The sequence below is a fragment of the Clytia hemisphaerica genome, unplaced genomic scaffold (genome assembly GCF_902728285.1).
Source record: "Clytia hemisphaerica strain Z4C2 unplaced genomic scaffold, Clytia hemisphaerica genome assembly, whole genome shotgun sequence".
Lineage (NCBI taxonomy): Eukaryota > Metazoa > Cnidaria > Hydrozoa > Leptothecata > Clytiidae > Clytia > Clytia hemisphaerica.
Genome location: NW_027103300.1, coordinates 203,161 through 225,470, shown reverse-complemented (window position 1 = coordinate 225,470; position 22,310 = coordinate 203,161). Strand labels below are relative to the sequence as shown.

The 22,310-nt window shown below is 35.5% G+C and overlaps 2 protein-coding genes across 3 annotated transcripts; both read left to right on the top strand.

Moving 5' to 3' along the window:
- The first annotated feature begins 310 nt into the window (after positions 1-310).
- On the top strand, positions 311-14,720 carry LOC136811371 (uncharacterized). Its single transcript, XM_067067974.1, has 2 exons — positions 311-420; positions 13,990-14,720. The coding sequence occupies exon 2, from the start codon at positions 14,005-14,007 to the stop codon at positions 14,455-14,457; it is 453 nt and encodes a 150-aa protein (XP_066924075.1). The 5' UTR covers positions 311-420; positions 13,990-14,004; the 3' UTR covers positions 14,458-14,720.
- Positions 14,721-15,035: 315 nt separating this feature from the next.
- Positions 15,036-22,174, top strand: LOC136811341 (LIM domain-binding protein 2-like). 2 transcript variants are annotated; one of them, XM_067067957.1, is made up of 11 exons: positions 15,036-15,187; positions 16,139-16,183; positions 16,450-16,522; positions 16,937-17,039; positions 17,206-17,378; positions 17,947-18,147; positions 18,943-19,012; positions 19,199-19,252; positions 19,464-19,502; positions 19,888-20,083; positions 20,451-22,174. In XM_067067957.1, exons 1-11 carry the CDS (start codon positions 15,144-15,146, stop codon positions 20,968-20,970), a joined length of 1,518 nt encoding a protein of 505 aa, XP_066924058.1. In that variant the 5' UTR covers positions 15,036-15,143; the 3' UTR covers positions 20,971-22,174. The 2 variants fall into 2 exon arrangements, with proteins under 2 accessions (XP_066924058.1, XP_066924064.1); XM_067067963.1 differs by lacking the exon at positions 15,036-15,187 and adding an exon at positions 15,682-15,797.
- Positions 22,175-22,310: the final 136 nt, after the last annotated feature.

Sequence of the window (22,310 nt, the reverse complement as noted above, 5' to 3'; positions counted from 1 at the left end):
TCCTAAGTGTTTAAGGTCGAGAAGGTTCGAAGGGCGGCCGCCCTTTTTGAAATACCGCCAATGAAAGCTGGGGTTAAACGAAGACGAACAATGGCGGTGAGAAAACGGGCCCAAAAATTTTGTATTCTTTTCATAATTTTTTATAAAAATTTCTATACGAAAATTTCTGTATTATTACTTGTGGAATATTTAATTTTTTAGTCATTTTGTATAATATTTTTTGATGATATATTAGCACCAATATTCTCAAGACTTCTTTAAAAGGTTTCTACGTATGAAGTAGGCTCCAACCTCCTTCACTGGTCTACCATGTTGGTCACGACTTTCGAATTCGAAACGCGAAATTCAGTCTATCAGCCTGCAGTCTGCGAAAAGCCCACCTCCTGGATCAAATCAAATATTCCTTTTTGCTGTCAAAAGGTACTAATTTTAAAACATTATTCCCCCATCCTTTTGCTCTGATTTGAATAATTATGTAGTCCAGCCATAAAAACAATGATAGAGCCATGCATAATTACTGTATCATGCATATTGTTAATTATGCATGGTTTTATCATTGTTTTTCTGCTGGACTACATAATTATTCATCAGGTCGGCCTCCTTTGAAAAAAGGTTTATTTATGTAGATGGGTCGTCAATGGGCCATTCCAGAAAAGTTTTGTTACCCCTCTGTCTACCCCTATGACGTGCTTTTTTTAATTATTTCTAGCCTCGGAAATAATTCTTTTCTAGTGGTGGTTGGAAATTCCGATGAAAATCCATGTACTTTTTGCAAAATGCATCAGAAATGCCTCTCTTTTTTGCCTTTTTTAATTCAATTGTCTTGAAAATTCATACATTTTCTTCTCTCCCCTTGGAAATTTCTAATTTTGGTGAAAACTTTCCGTCCCCCTGGTTACAGCCAAATTCTGGAATGGACCAATGTGGTCCTTGGATTTTACAATACAGCTCCTAGAGATAATTCAATGACACGTTCCCTTCCCCCTCAAACCTATTGCCAGACGATCTCAATCAAACGAAATCGACGATCAAACCAGTCGAACCAAATTGAACGCAATCGACTGATTGTAATTCGATTGTCGAACGCAATCGAACGTCAAAATTCTGGGTAATATTCGATTGGATTGATTGTTGTTCGACTGGTTCGATCGTCGATTCCGTTCGATTGAGATCGTCTGGCTTTATTCTTGTAGCTTTCCAACATCCAAGCTCTCAAACATCACAAGCCGAATGAAATTACTTTCGATTTTCCATAGAAATTATGCGATGAACAATCCGGGGGTCAATGAATCGACGATCGAACCAACATGGTTTCATCCATGATTTTGAGTCCCCCCTTAAAACACAAATCACCCCTTATCAATTTATCCCCCCTTAATTAAGGCTTAAAGATGGTTTTGAGGTGCCCCTTAAATTTACTCCCCCCTTAAATTTGCAAGATTCTTATGTATACATGCCCTTAATTTTTGGGGTGTAGAGAAAATTGAGAAATTAGTCCTTATGCTCTTGAGGAAGCTCTTCTACTGATATTTCTTTCTTTCGTGAAAAAGTTTGTTATCATTATATACTAACCAGCAAATTTAAAATATTAGTAGAGAATGATAAACTGGGATAAACTGCAATAAACAATATACCTGCCGCTGGTATAAAAATCCCTACAATACACTTTCTAAAATCGTTCTCTCCTCGAAATGATAGCATTTGAACGAAATTATTCCATAAAGAAGCAGAACAGACAAAATATTCCAAATTGAATGTCTTTAAAAAATGTAAACTTTCGAATCACGGGACATTCCATCTGAAATGTGATTGGAGCCTTAGATGTAGTGTAGGATGATGACACACCAAGGAAACAAAAATATTTTCGAATGTAACATTCGAATCGAAATGGAAAATTCCATAGCTGAATGTGATTGGAGCCTTAGGTGCTTTGCAGCAGTGGCATTGTGGGAAAATCTTTCTGGAGGGGCCAAAGTCAATTTTCCAAACTTTTACTAATTCATTTGCCTAGGTATAATGAGGAAGGAAATATTTAGTGGAGAAGAGTAGATTTATCTTTGATGAATGGAAAAGGGAACAACAGGCCCCACCATGGTTGGGGTCGACTAGAAAATTTTTTTAAATCGACTGCCAAGCTACCCTAAATCACTAAATACAAATAGACAAATTAGAGACTTGCTAGAGTGAAAAGAAACTTAAAGAAACAATGTGTAATGCGAGCGAAGCGTGCGAAAAAATTGATGTTTTAAGATTTCAATATTGTTGACAGCATATTGGTCTTGGGGCGCAGTTAGATTTTCATTTAATAATGCTATATTGTACACAAAAACTTGTAAATTAGCTAGACTGCGAAGAAGTTACCAAATAACTGTATTGCGAGCGAAGCGAGCGAAAAAAAATTGCAAGTATTTTAAAATTATCTTAGTAAAATTGGTCCTGGGTGCAATTTAAGGCGCATAAAGTATGATTTTTAAGATTGGGGCGTTTAAAAAATCTCTTTTGGCGCCCCTTGCTCTTCGGCGCCCCTTCAAAAAAGCTCCACTGGGGGGCCATGGCCCCCCGGCCCCCCTGCCACAACGCCACTGTTTGCAAGATCGGGACACAGCAGGAACAAAATTATTTTAGAATGAGTTAAAAATAAAAAAAAATTTATTATAAATGACGATGTGAAAAAGACGAAGAAATATCAGCTGTTGGAACAGAAAAGAAACAAGATTACTCCCCCCTCAAGTAGCAAGGGCTTTCATTTGACCCTTGAGACCAAGTCCCCCCTTATTTCTCAGTTTTTAACATTTTTCCCCCTTGTGTTTTTCTCTAAATTTTAAATCACAATCAACATCAATCGAACGCAATCGAATATCAATCGAATCTGAAAATTGTGGTAATATTCGATTGAGATTCGATTGCGTTCGACAATCGAATTTCAATCGGTCGATTGCATTCGATTTGGTTCGACTGGTTAGATCGTCAATTCCGTTCGATTGAGATTGTCTGGCTATTGGAAAGGGTTGGATATTATCTTCATTTTATTCTGAAATTGCATTCTTCTGTAAAACAATATGTAACCTGGGATTGAAGTAAAGATGGTGGGTGAAGTGAAGGATGGAATTGAATAGTATTCTGACAGTTTTGTGACTTCCCGACGCAAAATATGGAAAATTAAGAAAGATTATCAGTCAGTCAGACAACTTGAACATACTTTATGTTATTTCTGGTTATTTTTGTCTTACTTACAATAGGAAGGTTTAACTTATGCATGTGTCAGTGACAAAAACTGGATTTAAAGCTAGCTGTGTTAAAGGGTTGCAAAGCAATCCAGACTCCACCTTCATTTCAAGTCGCTATCAAAATAAGAGATACGCTCTTGTTCTTGAATGAAATACAGTAAATTGGTCTAATATCAACATCCATTTAGTCACACTAGAAAGTTTTTAAGTAAAGGTTGGCTCAGTTCAAATTTTTGGATTGTTATAGGTAAGTATGATACAGTATAATAAAGGTTCAGAGAGGAAAATATCTTTTTTTCAATCAGTGATTCTGACCTTACTTTTAATCCTATCTCTAAGAAAGGTGTTGAAAATACATGTGGGTCATAAGAATATATATACCGGCAGTGGGTGCACCAAAAAAAAGTATACGTAGTTTTGTTGAGATATTGTGAGTTTCAGGATTTAAATTTTTTGTTCATTCTTTTTATATGGTATAGAGCTACAGGATGCTCTAACTTGAATTTTGAGCTATCACACATTTTAAATTTGACTTTTTTTCCCTGTCAAAATTTCAAAAAATCATTAAAGACAGCAATCACGCTATAAATAAGACATATGACAAAGGCACAATTTTATACTTTTTTATTCTTTTTTTGCTAACAGTTTCTCCATCTTATTTGCATGTCATGAACATTTCCAACACAAGCAAACTCGATACAAACCCAAGTTCGTTGAGCAACTAGTCATGGAATGGTGATCTATTTTTTTTAAAGTTTTCTCACATAGCACGTACTTAATTCCCACGTCTCAGATGCAATTAAAGTATAAGGCCCTAGGAATAAAAACACAAAAAAGGCAGACTAAGGAGGCAAGATGAGAAGTTTTTGAAAGTGGTCGAAATACACTGATCTAGGTACCAAAGGGTATGAGCAACAGAGGAAATAGAATAGAGACATAAGTGTGCAGTAATGGAAACAGTATATTTCGAAACGTAAACAAGAATGCCGAAAATGTATAATTGAACTTGGGATGACATTGGGGATGCATCAAGATATATATATAACTGAGAGCCTAACCCGTTTTGACGACTGGTGTCCTGTGTAACCCGTATTTATATATGACGGGGGTCTTACTTAGCCTGTTTTGATGACAGGTGTCGCCTAGCCCCGTTTTGATGACGGAGGTTGATAAGCCCCGTTTTGATGACGGAGACTTATACGCCCCGTATAAGACGGAGGCTAAAAAATAAACAGGGAGGTTGCCCTGGCGAACCTTAACACCGTTGGGACTACAGTGTGCGAACCTAATCCAGATCTAACTGGATCCTTGACCTTAGGGGATGAATCTAAGTAACTGACTACTGACATGCAACGGTTACGGAGTAACCCTACACCCCAACGTCACCCAAATCCAAAGAATAACATTAAAAGGAGGGTAAAGAAATTAATTTGAGGAAATTCTAGACACGTAATGACATTAGGTAGGTTGCAAATAGTGATGTAAAAATTTTACCTTGGCCTAGTTAGCATTAAACTTAGAAATATCTTGGTCAGAGATTTGAGATACCTAAGATAGCAATCCCTAGACCGTCTACCCATAATGTGTATCATTGAGTCAGACACACATGCGGAGAGGGCAGCGGAGGCTCCACCCATGCAAAAACTTAAGGTATTTAAACAGTGTTCAAGAGGAAGGAGCTTGAGCAGGGTATGGACTTTCCTTCAAGATATAAGTTTGCCATCCATGAATTTCCATATATTATTGTGAAAAGGAATCTCTAGGAAGAAATGTGTCTTAGAAATTGTAGTCTGTAAATTTAAAAAAAAAGGAGTAGGAAGAGTTATAAACAAAGATATAACAAAAAAATTCGGGAAATATGACGGCAACAAAATAGAAAGAGAGAAAATATTCAAAAAGCATCAGCATTAAGAAAATCAGCTAGGAAACTAAATACAATCATGTGGAAAACTGAAGAACTAAATTTGAGTTTTAAGAGAGCTTTTAAAAGATCTGAATTTAAGCTGTTGATTCGAGATCTGTACAATGTGATTCAAGTCTCTCGCAGAGATGTGACATGAAGCGGAAATAAGACATCCTAATTAAGATTTGGTTTGTAGTGAATGTACGCTGCAAACTAAACTTGGAGATTACGAACGGTTCAAAAGATATCATCTGTTAGCCATTAACTTATAATATTTTCATAAATGACTTGAACTTGGTCCTTTGATTATTCAAAAGTATCCATGCTCGACAAATCTATTGAAATTCATTACTGTTCTTGTCTAGCCACTGACTCTATCAAGTTGAAACAACAATCATTGTTGAGCTACTCAGGAACCACAAGCATTTAATACAAATTCTGCAAGTATTTGTCTCGAAAGGACAGCACTAAAATTTCAAAGTACTCCATACCATTACAGTTAGGTTGTGATTCCATTTAAGATACTGGATGACTAAGTCATTTTGTGAAGCCCTTTTCTCCGTCAACTCCTATAGCGAAAATAATTTGACTTATCAAGTATTTCCAAAAAAAAAAAAAAACCTGTTTAGCATTTGGTCACAAAACATTTGGCTGCAAATTGGAGCAGTGAACCTGCCAGTCAAACTTGTCTTCTTATCCCTTATTATAAAGTTTCAACCCATTGTCCCAAAAGGATAGACACTTCCGATAGTAGTCAACGAATATCGATCAATCAAATTTGACACTACACTATAAAATGATTAATTTCAAAACATTAGCAAAGAATTGATAAATTTATCCTGAATGTCTGGCATTGCTGGTACTACCCTTGCTTAAAAAGGTCAAATGTTGTTACCTCAAATGTAGGATATTAGTTAAACGTTAAGAATAATAAATTCAGGCCATTGAAAACTTTTTAAATAAAAACCGACCAGTCCCCAGAACAATGGAAGAAATGATAGTTAGAGAACAGCCTCCTTTTTGACTTGCTGTCGTTTAAATCAATAATAAAACAAGGAGAGTTGCAGAAAATGTTTGGGTGATTTTGGAACTGCAAAAAGTTTATGACAACATCTCAAAAATCAAAACACATGCAAAATGACACATCAATCCAGTCAAAAATCCACTATAACAAGCATTTAATTTGATCTTATTAAAGCAAAAGACGAAAAGGCTATAAAGACGATAGCAAAAACTGGATCACTACCCTTATTCTTAAAGTCACAAGTAACAACACCAATTTGTCATTTCAACTTGAGAAAGCAGATACAAATATTCAATCGTACCAGGCTTGTATACCACGTACGTGTCAAAATCAAAACAATCATTAAATCTGACATCTTTCTCAAAGAACTTGTCCCATCATATCAAATCCCAAAACAACTTGACAATCGTTTCATAGCTCATTGACCGGTTAATTTATAACAATTATGAATAAAAAATACATAACCATAACACTGGATAACAGGCCCCTATCCCCAACTCTCAAAAGGCTACTAAATGAAGCAGGACAACGACCGACAATCACAACTCCAGAAACGATGACAAGTGTCACTCCAGCCACAAATCACTCAGAATGCAGGAAAATCTTTTAAGCCTTGAACAAAATTCTAGTGCCAGAAATTATCTTGATTCAAGACAGACAGGACTCCTCAAAACAAAGCAAAGGAACAACAAAAGCCAGAAGAAGCAAACAATCAAGTCAAAGATTGAATTTAAAATGCCACATATTCAGGTGAATACTGATAAACTTGCCTCAATAACTTATTACCAGCCTTTTAAGACTATCTAAATCCAGACGAAAAGAGAAAACAATACAAAGATTCATACCGAAAATTAAAGGAGGGGTGGCAGTGAGAGTTGATGGACGTTTTACTCGTAGCGAGGCTACCATTATTGTTGTTGATCGCTCCTGTGAGGGCGTTTGGGGCGGTAGCGGGTGAAGAGGTTGTAGTTCGTTCGTTATTTGGATGGACGAAGCCAGCTCGCTGGATGCTTTCGAATACTGTTACCAGGATATTGGTTTCATCGCCTACTAAAGAAACTGGCACTGTTTATAGAATTGTAAAGTTTGGGCAAGCCGTTGGATTCAACGCTGATTGTTGACACGTGTAGCAGATATAGCGGCAAAATGGCTGAAATGGTGGTCGTTGTTCGTCGTGTTATTCGTTATTCAGATAATGAAAGATTGAAGTTGTGATCAATTGAGACTGAGCTGAACTGCGCTGAAAGGGGCTTGACGGTAGGATATATATAGGCGAAGGAAAGAATAACCGGCAGCCGAAATATACTATTTCATAGTCGCCTCGGTGCGGTGGCGGGATGTACTTCATTCGACTTGGAATTAACCTGAGCTAAGGTTTAGCTCCAAACATAACATCAAAACCTCTCTTGCTTGGAGTTTCCAAAGCTTTTTTTTTCAACTTTTTCAAAAATATTACCCCACATGGGAATAGCTTGTTTTACCTATGTGTCATCACAAGCAATTTGAAGTACAAATGAAATGGAGCGTTCTTGAGACGATTCTGAACGTTTCATGGCGTTCCTAGTATCCAGAACTTTCTCCAACATTCAGAATGTTTAGGAATGTTGCATTTTGCGTTTGTTTGCTTCCAAAGGATAATGTTTAACTCAATAGAAATATGTTCCAGATCATTTACGACATTCATTATATTTTCCCGAACGTTCTAAGACATCCTTAAACTAGTATATAAAGGGAATGATCAGGAACATTCAGGAATGCTCAAGAACATTCTATAGCATTCTTATATCGTTCCTAAACCCTCCATATTGTTCGTTTTATTGAATGTCCCATTTTATTTGTATTTAAAGTTGCTTGTGGTGACACATTGAAATTACATAACATTTTTCTTGAACTCATTTGCATTTTTTGGTATTTTAATGTGTAAGTTTGCTTGCTTTTTTTGATGTTTTTTTGAAATTTCGACATTAAAAAAAGTCAGATTTTTTTGGAATAATTTTCGAACTACTATTTGAAACCTAATGTATGATAGCTCAAAATTCAATTTGGAGCATTCTCTATACGATCAAAAAAGAATGAACAAAAAAATTCAAATCCTGAAGCTCGTAATATCTCGACAAACCTGTATACTTTTTTGGTGCACCCGGTACATTGTTATAAAAAGTTCTGTTTTTTTGTGAAGAGAATAACCAGAAGCGCCATCTTTTTATTCAAAAACTATATATTTGAGCTTTACTACAAGAGGTCATCGTCAGAGTGTAAAAATCTATCAATAAGAAAAAAATTAAAAACATTCTAAAAACAAAATTTATAATTTGCTAATATCGTAGTTGAAGTAATGAAAATTATTGTTTCAATACTGGCAGATTCATGTTTTTACAAACAATCCTCAGTTGATAATAAATTTTTTTAAACAAGAGTTCCGTTGCTCTTACAAAAAAATAACATTGTAGGGTCTTCGTCAAAAATTGACGTCATTTTAGTCCTTGGTGACAGCATTTTGAAATCAGTTCATTCCTAGAATTCAAAAGTTTGTTAGGGTTCGGAAATGTAGCGATTTCAAGTTTCTCCGCGAGACAAAGTGAGCATTTCAGTGACGAACGGTTGAACGGTGGGCACTGTCGGATAGTTTTCCATGCGATTTTTGGCGATAGGTTTTTTTCGTTTTAACCTCCAAACTTCTTTTGACAATCCCGTCTCTTTTTCGTAGCGGTGGTTTGCGAAAGAAGACTTGTGGTTTGCGAAACGCTTTTTGAAAGCAGGTTCGGCAAGTCCGATATAAAACTTCTCGTCATAATCTGGTCCTTCCTCGCATGTCACCGTGGCTTGGTATACTGATCGCTCAACCAAACACAATCCGTTCAGGGGATAGTTGGCTTTTACCCTGCAGTTACACATTCGGTTGTCTATGTTCTCGTTTGCTTCGTCTTTCGGATCGTGTTTAGTTGAGCGATCAGTATACCAAGCCACGGTAACATGCAGAAGTTTTATATCGGACTTGCCGAACCTGCTTTCAAAAAAAGTTCACGACACCAAGGACTAAAATGACGGCACTTTTTGACGAAGACCCTAAAATGTTTTGTTTTTTTTGTAAGAGCAACAGAAATCTTGTTTTAAAAAAAAATTATTTTCAACTGAGGATTGTTTGTAAAAACATGAAACTGCTAGGATTAAAACAATAATTTTCATTACTTCAACTATGATATAACGCTTCTAACTTCGGTAAATTCTGTTTTCATATGTTTTTTACCCCTCTTAACCTTCATTTATTGTCAAAAACACTCAAAAAATGTCCCACAAATTACAAGATGGGCGAAAATTAAAGGGTGCGCAAATATCCCATTTTGAGAGTTGCTAAAAAAAATTAAGGGCACAAAAATAAAAGGCTCAAGCTAAAAGGTACATGAAGGTGCTCTCTCAAATTGATGTTTGATTGCACTTTTTTTTTAATTTTCATTTTTAAGAAATGCTCTGGGAGAGTTCAGACTGCAACTGTCTATGGAAATTTTAAAATTCATTGCTGTAGAGGGTGTGGTGTCTTATCATTGTCTTTTTGTGATGCTGGCCGCTTTTAGTTTGTTTTTGCTTGCCGGTATTATCTATGACAGCAAAAAAATTTTATTTTTAAGAGATTAATTTACTATCATGAATAAATAGACTTAGCACTTTCGTCAAGACAAAGAAGAAAGGTAAGATAATTGATTTTTTATTCTATATTGTTTTGGTTAGGATGATAGAAGGCTGTAAACACATGGTATATGAAATGAAAAACAGAGTTGGTAAAACAGAAGAGGGTTAAACAGGTGGGTCAAAGAGAAACAGGAGCATGTGTTTAGTCAGAGAGGAGAAACAATTATAGAAGAGGTCAAACTGATGCAGGGGTGTCTATTTTTACGAGGAAAATACAATTTGAGCCTTTAAAGGTCTATTGAGGGCAGGGAGTCTTTTCGTTAAAACGGAAGAGTAAAAACAGAAGGTGGAAGGAAATATCACCTAAAATTCTGCAAAGGAAAAAAGGAAGTCAAGTCCAACTGGCAAAGAAGCGACGTCACAAGAGAATCAACAAAAAGTGGCGTCACAAGAAATTTCAGGAACGAACGAAAAGCAACCTCCTGATCCACCAACACCACCAACGCCACCCGACCCTCCAAATAATCAGCCTCAGGCTGAGAAAGATGAGAAAATTGCAGAAGCAACCGAAGCTTTTCAAGGTACCAATATCAAATAACAACACAAGGATCGAAGCACCTCGGTGCAGTAATTGGCAGCCAAGAGTTTAAAGATTCGTTCACAGCCCTGTGAATTCAGACAATATCGTATCGGCACATAAGTGCCGACCTAGAGGTCATTTTGGGTCGGCAAAGCCGTCCTAAGTAGCTTGTTTAGGTCGGCAAAGACAATAATTAACGAACTAACAAATTCAGCTGCTCTATTATTATGTTAATAACTTTTATGTTTTATAAAGAGAATGGAATGAGGCTCGACTATCATGTGTTATCGAATGATAACACAATTAGATTAACCTACGACCCAAAACATTTCTTTTGTCGGCACGCCGACCTAGAGTGTAAATTACGTCGGCAAATAAAAGCCGACTTCAGCTCAAGTTACATCAGCTTTCACGTCGGCATTGCCGAATGCCAACCTGGATTCACAGGGCTGGTTCATCGCGGAAAAAGTTCTGACCTGGCTAAACGAGATCACGCTTTTGTACAAAATTGCCGTCAGTCAACCTCAGTCTGCTTACGCCTGTTTCGTTGGAGGTTACCAGCACAAACTCCCATACTTCCTGAGGACAGTCCCTGACATTGAGAAGTATCTGAAACCAGTTGATGATGTGATACGACACCATTTGATTCCTGCTCGAACTGATGGTCGACTTGTCAGTGACAATGAACGCCAGCTTCTCTCACTTCCACCACGACTTGGTGGCTTAGGATTGAAGATGTTTGTGGAAACAGCATCAGAAGAGTTCAATAATTCCCATCGAATAACGAATAACAACCAAAATCAAATTCTTGGTAAAGAGAAGATTAAAAATCCAGCAACCAAATATCAAATCTCAAAAGAAAGGTCAGATCGTCAAAAAGAAAAACTCGACTTTCTCATTCAATCAATGGCACCAGAAAAAAAAGAAGAGTACCCTTGCAAACGGTCAAAAAGTCGTATCCAACTGGCTGATGACCTTGCCATTGAAAGAACATGGATTGGACCTCTCTAGAAACGAGTTTACCGATGCTATACGATTGCGCTACGGTTGGAAACTCGATAAGATGCCATCAAAATGTGCATGTGGTGTAACCTTCGACGTCGCGCATGCTCTGTCATGTAAGGAGGCTTTGTCACTCTGAGGCATAACGAGCTGTGTGATATCACTGCTGAGATGTTAGAAGACGTATGCAAAGATGTTAAAGTCAAACCAATGCTATCGGAAATCCAGGAAGGCGAAGAAACAAGAGGAAACCAATTGAAAGAAGCAAGACTTGATGTAAGCACTGCTAGCTTTTGGACAAGGGGTCAACGGGCATTTTTTGACATAAGGGTCTTTGACCTACAAGCCCAGAGATACCGAAGCCAAGAGCTTGCAAAGTGCTACGAAACAAACAAGAAAGAAGAAAAGACAATACAACAAAAGAGTACTTCAAGTTGAAAATGGAACATTCACTCCCCTAGTCTTCTCCACGAATGGAGCAATGGGAAAAGAATGCATGGTATTCTACAAATGTCTAGCGGGATTAATCGCAGACAAACGGGACTGTAATGTTAATGAGATTACACATGCAATTCGCACAAAACTTTGTCTATATAGGAAATATTTGTTAAAAAAAAAAGGTGGTAAATCTCAGGGGGAAAAACTTTTGGAAGTTGTTCGTCAATGAAGCTTCCAAAGAGTTTGTTTGATTTCTTTTGTTGCCAGAAAACGCATTGGCCGGTCTTTTTACCAGACTTAAGCCCAATCAGCAGCGGCCTTGAAAATGAAAAACAGAGGCCGCTTAGAAAGCCGCTTTAAAGTGAAACGAGAGTGGCCAATCCATAGCCGATAGAAAAAAAGGTGGGACCGGTAAAAGTGAAATCTTGGCCGCTAAAAAGCCACTATTCTACCGCTTTTTTTGCCGATCAGTCTGGATCGGTCTTTTCATGTACTTAAAATCGCTTGGGAAGTCACAATTAGTTGGAATAGTTTGTTAGTTCAGTCAGACCCTGCATAATTTACACACCCTTTTTAAAGGGGAACTAAACATTTTTTTGAAAATACCTAAATCATATCGCATACTTCCAAGGAATGACCTCTAAAAATATTTTTCTCTAAAAACTTCTCTATCAAAAGATATAGCTCTTTATGTTTACAGAAAATCTAATCTTTTTAAAGCAATGCGTATTTTGTTAGGGGAATAGGTCGAGCCATCTGTTTGACGTAAACACGTTCAGAAAGTAATTGGAAAAGCTCTTACTTTTAGTTGATAAAGAACCTTTAACTTTTTGTGTAGCCATAACTTTTTATTCATTCACAAATGGTTTAACCAAGAGACAGAATTCATTAAAAAGTCATTTTTGAGTGGAGTAAAACTATGTTTGAACTTTCGAAAACAAGTGAGTGAAAATGATTTTAGAGTCGATTGAACTTTTTATTGGAATAAGCTGAAAACCCCAAATTTAGTCCACGTAAAACAGAATCCTTCCTGAAATCAAAAATGATTTTACTATCTTCCTATTATTTCTTGTTCACGAAATATCAAGCTTTAAAGTTGATGAACAATACACAAAATTCATAGAAAATATGAACGATATGACGTCACAAACATGTGTAAAGTGGGGGTTTATTTTAAACAAATTATACGTTTTTTAAAGAAGGTTTTATACAAAATAGGAAAGACATTGAGAGTGGAAATTATATTTTTTCGAAGTTATACTGTGTTGTGTAGTTCTTGGAGACAAAAAAAGCATGACCTCAAAAAATGTTTAGTTCCCCTTTAAAAGAGGGATGCTAACTTTTCTTTCTCCTTGCTTTCTCCTTGCTTTATTTTTCTAGAATTTTAAAAATATTTTGAGTCCTTGGTCTGACCTGGGCCGAACCTAAAAAAATTTTTGTTTCCGGTCCACCAGGTGACAAAATAAAAAGTCATGCGGGCGGCCAGGAAAAATTTTTTGTTGGTCCTTTTTATGATTTCTAATAAAAAAATTAGGAAGAAAAAAATCATCTCTCTGGCTGTTGGTATTGCCCCACATTCTGTCTTTATATTTTTTCTCTCTTTCACTGAAAGAAATGTGTTGCTATTAATTACAAAAAGCTGGACTTTTTGTACTGTGCTTGTTTTTTCTTAGAATCAACTAACTTTTCATTCTAATAAATTGATTTAATATGCATAACACTATTTATTTGATCTTTAACGTCCAGAAAGCATGCTAAATAACCAAACTTTTTGAAGAGTGTTACATAGGAACGATGTAACAGTATGAATGATTCATGAGTAAAGGTTTCCTTTTTGGTTCTTATTAGAAAAAAATGCAGCCGGTGAACCGGAAACGAAAAAATTTTTAGGGTCAGCCCTGGTTAGGGTTTGAACTTGCAATCGTGTATTAGCCAAATACTCTACTACCTTCATGCTAGGGTTGTCTTTACAAAGTGTGAACCCTCCCCTTCCTTAAGGGAAATCCATCTCTTCTGATTGTAATTGAGGGTTTAGACTTTAATGGGGGGTCCAATAAAGATAAGGAAGGGTTTAACAATATTTTGGTGCTTCAGAATAAATGGCTTTACTTATTAATCATATATTATCCTACTTGTTGTTGTATGTATAGTGAATGTTCCTACTGAATGTCTTCTCTAATTGTTTTAGAACAGAATTTGAACCATGTCTGCCAAATGTGTATTGGAAGGAGAAGTAGTCAAAGGTACAATCACCTTCAAAGATCTTGGTAATGGTCAAACACATGTCACAGGTGAAGTAACAGGATTGGCCCCAGGTTTACATGGATTTCATGTTCATCAATTTGGTGATTACTCTGGCGGATGTGGAACCACTGGTGGTCATTTCAACCCTTCTGGTAAAGAACACGGAGGACCAGATCAGGAGAACCGACATGCTGGTGATCTTGGTAACATTACAGCTGACTCAAACGGTGTTGCTAAAGTTGATATCAAAGACAGCCAAATTCCATTGACTGGGGTAAACAGTATTGTTGGCAGAGCCGTTGTGGTGCACAAAGATGTTGATGATCTTGGAGCTGGTGGTTTTGAAGACAGCAAAACAACAGGTCATGCTGGTGCTCGATTAGCTTGTGGTGTTGTTGGCCTTTCAAAATGACTACAACAATCTCAGCTTTGTAGAAAATTATGTTTTTGTATTATATTATTTCAGATCACATTTGTGCAATCGACTCTAATGCTTTAGCAGCAGGAGCTCATATATAAGTTTTATTTTATATTTAATAATGAAGTCCTTTCAGGCAAATTTTGTATTACTTTTTTAACAATAAGATTCTTAGATTCAAAATAACTATTAGCTGTGGGTAGAAATGTTGTTAATTTGTAGCTAGGGCTCAGTGATTGGTAAATATATAACTTACTTTTTAGACTAAAACTTTATTCCTAGTCATCATCAACGGTTAAAATTGAAGGGACAATCTGATAACTCATGAAATTGAAAAGAATCATGAAAAATCTACCTCTTGAGTTTAATTGTTAAAAAGGAAGATTTTTTGAATATTTTGGTTTTGACAAAACAAGATCTCCAAAAAAACGTTGCTTTTTTTTATTAGTTTTTGGAAATTTGGTACTGAAATTAATTAGTTAAATTGTTGATCATACTGGCAAATAAGACATTGCACTTGACTTTGTAATATTGATCTTCCATTATATTCATCACATTGATTTTTTTATTTTCAGTGAAACCTAAACAAAAAAAACGAAAAATTGAAAATTACAACAACTATACAACCTACTAACCGAAGAAATGTTATACACCATACCTTCTAGGAGAAGTACCTAGTAATGCTAAGGCGAGGCAGTATGCCCTCAGCGTTGCATAGCCAAAGGTGAGATAAATTTGCTACCTTTGGTAGAAATGATGATAGAATTTTGAAGGGCCTGAGGCACATTTTAGTATTCCCAATTGAAGTACTACGCTTCTTACTAAAACTACCATTAAGCTCCTTGGACCAAAGGTTTTTTAACATTCGTATGTTTCCTTTATTTACTTTTTTGTCTTTAAATTGAATTATGTGTATAGATGGAATGTGATAAAAAGGTCCCCTTATTTTCTTTGAGCCATTTTTCCTATTTTTCAGATGTTTTCAAAAAATAATAAGGGGCTTTCTTTCAAAATAATAGCTCTTTTATAGAGGTTTCTTTTTCTATTTACTTGGTTTAACAATAACTAATGAAACAGCAGACCTTAAGCTTATGCATAATTAATTGTTCAAATGTGCTACTGTTTTTTCTTTTGATTTTTTTTTTGAAAATTTCTATAGTCGTCTCTCTCTTTTTCTATCTCATCATCAATACTAGTAAGAAAGTAGAATGGTGTACTAGTAGTCACAGGAGAGACAGTTTATATGTTTTTGATAATAAAGAAGAATCTTTGATTTTATTTTAAAAAGTAAAATTTGCAACGATTATTTTGAGGATCCTGCTTGGGTAAATTGGGTAATAACTGTTTACTGTCTTGGCTTCATTATTTTGAATTATTTTTGGCTGTATATTTTGGACTAGAAACTTTTATCAAATAAGGATTGTTATGAACGTTTGTTATCCTATTATAAAGTTTCATAGAAAAGGTTTTTAGCAATAAATCAAAACAGAAGCTTGAGTTTCCTTTCAATCTTAAAAAACACCAGACTGTGATATTTCATTGTGCTGCTGTTTGGTATCTTAAAATTGTGAAATCTCTAGACAAACAAAGAGTTTTCATAGGTAGATTTAATCTTTTTTTTCTCCATGTTTTCCACCCTAATACTAATACTTTTTTTCTGTTTTTATATATCAAGCATTCAGCCAAACTGGCCAATGAAGCAAAAATTCAGAGGGAAACGGTTAGTTGTCAAAAGCACTCTCGTATTATATCTACGTAAATCTTAATAACTTCTAATAGAAATGGCTCTTATCATACTTTTTTTGCAGCTATTCATTAGAAATCAACAGAGTAACTTTAGGAAATAAATGAATCCTTTCGATTCCACCTGATACATTTATTCCTTTAGATAGTCACAGGACTTGCTATAACTGTTACTTCGATAATTTTTTTCTTCATATTTTAGCATTTAGTCTGTTTTTTATTATATATAATTTACTTTTTTAGACAACCTGCTTACTATCTTCAACCGGATTACCGAATCCATGAATTCAATAAGCGTTTGCAGGGCCAAAGTGATGTAAGTTCTTGAGAGCCAAACTAACTCTTTAAAATTGACACATTTCCAAGACTTTTTGATTAAAAAAACAACTTGGGCATGTGTTGCAACTGATTACTATTGAATTACAATGACTCCACTCAATCCTACTAACTTTTCTTGGTGAAAATAAAAATTATTTCAAACTTCAACATTCCATCCAGCCATAGTATGTTGGATGGATTGTTGTAATTTTCTATTCCAGCCTTAAAGATATTCTTTTTCACGGTATTGAAATTTGTGCGCCACTTATGCTGACAAGATAAAATAAACAAACTAATTTCTCAAAATTTGTGTTCTCTCGTCGCGGGAGGGAGAAAGTTCTTAATTCTTTTGTTTGAACTTTGTAAGCAAGTAGTAGGAGATAAATGATGTATTATCGTATTCTCTTAACAGAAAAATGACCAAACATGGTGGGACGAGTTGATCAACGAATTCTTTGAGGAAGATGCATCTCTCCTCATCCAATACAAAGAGAAAAACCACAACAAAAAATTAAGTGAGTCTTCTTAAGTTTAAATTGATTTGAGATTACTTTTTTAAATCAAGTATAGCTTACCAACTCCTCGTTTCCCATGAGATCTAATGTTTTTTGATAAATCAGTATTTCAAAGGAACTACATAGGGATTAACATAGTTTAGCAATATATTATTATTTATTACAGTGATCCACAGGCGGCTGATACCCCGATACTTTCGCAGTCTGTTTGAAGGAGGTGTTTCAAAGATCTATTATGTGGTCTTGGAGTCAAAAGAGAGTTACATGAATGCCACGGTATCCGTGGACTGCAAGCATGCTAGCATGATCACTCACTTTGATCAACCCAAAAATCTAAAGGTATGATTTATTTCGATGTACTTTAACTTTAGCTATGCTAGAACCATATAAGAAATGTCTATGTGGTTATCTAATTATGCTTTTTGTTTCCAGCTGAACTTTCAGGAAGAAAGGATTTTTAATCCCCTCTTACATTTATTGGGCTTTTCCGGGAAGTAGCATCGTCAATCAAACCTCTCACAAAGTTTTCACAATCACCACCGAAAAACTAGATGATATAATTTCATATTTTACTTTCAAGCATTTAGCGAAGTATAATTTTGTGAACTCAATAGCTTTGGGTCGTCAACATACTGGGAATTTATGCCTGTCCAACCACTATCCTTTTGTTGGGTATATTAGGCTGAAAACAGTATAGACTAGGTCTGTTGGTTCTTTATTGTCGTGAAAATAAAGGACTTCGAGATAATGTAATCCATCGAAGCTGAAATCCTGGAAAGTAATCGAGTACATTACTTCGAGAAATTTCAAAGTAAAAAGTTTCCTACTGAAATGAAAGACTTGAACCTATGTTGGGTTACTTTCCCTGCTCAGAATAAATTATTTTCAATCTCTTATGTTTTTTTAGGTTCATACGGACGGTCATTTAACGATCGAGTTTGCGTTCGATTCTTTCATGAGGATTCGGCATTGGAAATTCATTGTGAAGGACACTACAGAGTACCTTCCCAAATCTTCCTTCAACGAAAAAGACGAATCGAAAGCCGAAGAAATGGCAAAGAATGTCATGGAACACGGTCAACCACCAAAGTCTCTACACTATCTACGTGTAAGTTTTTTTTTTTTTTTTTTTGCTACACCTCAAGTCATAAAATTCCCGTTTTTCTTTGAAATTAATTTTATTTTTACATAAGTGTTCTCGTTTCATACCAGACACATTTTATTTCATATCAGAACGGTGTCTCTCTATTGTTATACATGTTGTTCTTTTTATAAGCAAGTGTATGCCCCTTGGTCAGGCTCGTGTATGCTTAAGTTTTCAAAGCATTCAGGCATAGATTATGCTTATTATATGCTTATGAATCATGATTATGATTCACCTCGAGCCAAGTTTTTAGTGAAATTTCAGAAATTTTGTAAAAATTTGTTCAGATTTTGGGAGCAGTGGAATGTAGGAAACCGTGGAAAGTCTTTTTTACATTTGACCTCTACCAAACATTTTTAAACCGATAAAAATGACAACTTGAAAAATATTTCAGGCTGACATATATGCTTATGTTATGTTTAGGAATTCTGCAAATCTGAGCCTTCATATGCTTATAAGCGTTATGCTTATAAAAAAATAACATGTATTTTGCTGAATAAACAAAAAATTGTTTTTCTTTCCTCTTTCTGACCAATTTTGCTCCACATCCGTGTTAATTCAATGCGAAAAAGCTTGTAGATCAAAATTGATGAGTAAACAAACGATGTCACTCTTATTCAGAAACAAAAATTTTTAATATCTTTTTTTCAACACATCAGATAATAAACCTGTTCGTTTTAGCGAATTCAAAATATTACATTTACAGTATTGTCAATAATCGTTGTTGTAAATGGTCTTAATTTGATTCCTCCTCGTTAGGTTGGAACGGTACTCGAGTCAATGTTTGAAATGATGGCAAGAGCGAAATCTGGCACCATGACACCCAGAGGTAGCATTCAAAATTTTGAATCCTTGCAAAATTTCGAGTGTCTTCAGTTTTATCACAAACTTTCTTTCAATGTTTCCTTGTAATCCTACATTACTGGATCTTTAATCTTTTTAATAAACCTTTAAAAGGTACTGGAGTAATGACAAGTTCCTTTTAAATTTATTAATATATTTGTGTTTTTTGCAGAGGCTTTGAAGAGTGTGTTATATGACAAATGGCAAGCAACTATGCTGAAAATGGGTAAGTACCTTTTGCTTTAGACTTTATTCATACGCGAGTATAAACATTAGAAAAACGAAAGCCTACCAGATCCGAATTTTGTACGCAGACTTTGATTTTAAGTTATCCTATTTTTCTTCCATTTTGATACAAGAAACCCGTAATAAAATTACACCAAGGAATTTTTCAAACTTTCTAATTGTTATATATTGAATTACTTTCTCCTTTTAAGAATTCGAAACAAGACATCGAATTTGGAACCAAAATACTCGTGAGTAGTTTCTCTTCTCTTTCCATTCTTCTCAAAACGAAGCAATGGTCAGAAAGATGCCTGATTAGTTTCTGGAAGTTAACTTTCGGTATATTATGGAATCGAAATACGAACATTTAATACATGATAACCCTATGGTAGGGTGTGTGATGAATTTTCTTTTGAAATACGTTATCCGAATAAATTAGATAAAAATATTTTTAAAAATTCCGTTTGCCCCACCTGTTTGTAAAATCAATTTTTATAGAAAGCCTTCCAAAGTGATAAATATGACAGTAAGCCATGGTTATTGCTATTGGCGGCTCTGAAATAGAAAATTTAGGCTTGGTATAGTATCTTTCCAACTTTCATCCTCTTTCAAACACTTATTTGTCTTCTCTTTTAGAAAGCAGACCTAACAACAAGAAGCGCAAAAACCGAAAAACGCCCTCCGTTTCAAACGAGCCGAAGCCGCCTCCGAAAAAGAAATCACCCTCAACATCCGCCTTTCCACCCATGTCAACATCAGACGTGATGTTTGTCGATGAGCCTGTTCTGATGGGCGGCGAGCTGGGAGACGATGACGAAAGAGTCATTACAAGGTAGGGACTTCCTCCTGACTTAGTCCTTTACATTTGATGTTTTGAATACGAAGCCAGGTCCCTTTTAATTAGTCTTGCAAAATTTTAGCTAGGGAAGATTGGGGGCCCCGGAGTAAAAAGAACTTTTCAGACCTAACAAAAAGTCCCATTTACACTTCTTTTTTCCATACTGCTGTAGATCTATCGTATCAAATCCGAGCAGCAGGCTACTACTATCCACCACTTCTTCAACAAATATTCAAATGCTACAGCAGTTCACAAAACAAACTACTCAACAATTAACACAAATGCACAGTTAGGAAGCCTTCACACTTCACAACTCCGCCTCACACCCCTTCATCAATATGGTTTTGTTTTGTTTTGCTAGGTTGGAGAACGCTCAATTCGACACGCCCAACGGGATGGTCCCTGGCACTGGCCCTGGTGGCCCGACGGACGATATTGATGATGCTTTTGCACCGAGTGGTGGCATCGATCCGTCCTTGATGGGTGACTCACAACCGTGGAAGAACGAGGTCAAACCCCAGTTACCTCCTCCCAACCAAATGGTCACTCAATCCATGTCTCAGGTGATGAGTCAATCGATGGCACACATGGCAGCTGCGGTCAGTCAGCATCAACAGAACATGAACAACGCACAATCGATGGGTCAAGCTATGATTCATCATCATCAACAGCAACAACAACAGCAACAACAGGCTAATCAGCAACAGCAGAATCATAATCAACAACAACAGCAGCAACAAGTGAACAACGCACAGCAACAGAATCAGCAACAACAACAACCTCAACAGCAAGGACAACCGCCACAACAACAACAAAATCAAAATCCCAACCAACAGAATCAGCAAGTGGCTCAAATTAAAACTGAGGATCAAAACTCGTAGAGAAAATGTTTACCGAAAGTAACCTCTCTTTAGAAGAACATTAGTTTTCCGTTTAAATCGAACAATGTCTCCCATTATTTTGACTCGAATTAACTTGTAGCTTGAGTCATTATTGATGACATTCTTTTCTATGACTGTGTTTAAATCGTCGTAAGTGAGCTCAAATTTTGAAAAATATTGTCTACTGGTTTTTGCCTAAAATAAGCTCAATTTTTAACTCTTTGATGAAACTTTTGGCCCCTTCACGTCATTGTCCAACTTTGTCTTCCGCTGTATTTTGGCGTCCTAACATACAAGTTTATTGTAGCAATATATTGATAACAATAATGATAATATTTTTAAACCTTTTAAAATTTTGGTTTTTACTTTTCATTTTTATATGAATGTCACGTGAGCGTCTTGGTTATTTAATGTTATGTAGTAGTAATGCCCAATTTCTTTTATTCGTCTATCGTTTATTTTTTATCTCAAACAATTAATTTTAATCCGTCTTTTGTCAACGAAGTGTATTTCCTTATAATGTTTTTTATAATATTTACTAGTATTATTTTGTCTCCAATATTACGTGTATTGCTTTATTTTTGATTTGACCCTTTTTTAAAGTCAATTTTGTTTTCACTGGTAGATCAGCAATGACCTAAGAGATCAACAGATACTTGCTCAGGTTTGCTAATACACTATTTTTTAACCTTACCGAAAATGTCTTCTTTGAAATATGTTTTAGAAACGTTTGCATATATTTTTCTGATGGTCTCTCTCTACCTTTGTTTGTCTTTCCTTGTTTTCGTGGAGAATTATTTATTGAACTTGCATTAATCCCAAACATCTCAAATATAAATTAAGCAGTTTTTCGTTAGAAGATGAACCTAGCCTAAGTCATCTACGTTCATAATTTTCAGTGGTACCGATATCTTTTTACCGATATCATTTTGCAATTCCATGGCTTTTTCATTTTTTCAACCAAATCTATCAATGTATGTGTAAATCCCCAGGCTTATTTTTAAAGATATATAATGGTAATTTTTACTTGATTACTTTTTAATCTTTTTGTTTATTTTTTGTGAGAAATTGTGGTAAAAGAACTATTTTCACAGTTTTTTTTTCTCAACATGTATTATATATTTTTTGAGTAAGTGTCATCTTTACTGCGCGCTAACAAAGGTGCAAGGAAAGAAAAATTGAAAGTCTTTTTCATTGATGATAATGATTTTTTGTTATTCTTTTCACTTGTTTCGTTAACTTTACTCGTTTTTTACACGGTTCTCAAGAAGCATGAAGCTAGTGCATGATTTGTTTTCAAATGGCACTCATGGTATACCTCGTTCAAATAGAAGGAGCAG

What these genes read in the sequence shown, in the direction of transcription:
- LOC136811371 (XM_067067974.1), top strand. Translation starts at nt 14,005, where the DNA reads ATGTCTGCCAAATGTGTATTGGAAGGAGAAGTAGTCAAAGGTACAATC.
- LOC136811341 (XM_067067957.1), top strand. Translation starts at nt 15,144, where the DNA reads ATGCTAAGGCGAGGCAGTATGCCCTCAGCGTTGCATAGCCAAAG. An exon ending in TCAGCGTTGCATAGCCAAAG is followed by an intron (nt 15,188 to 16,138) that starts GTGAGATAAATT and finishes TTATATATCAAG; the next exon opens with CATTCAGCCAAACTGGCCAA. An exon ending in AAACCACAACAAAAAATTAA is followed by an intron (nt 17,040 to 17,205) that starts GTGAGTCTTCTT and finishes TATTTATTACAG; the next exon opens with TGATCCACAGGCGGCTGATA.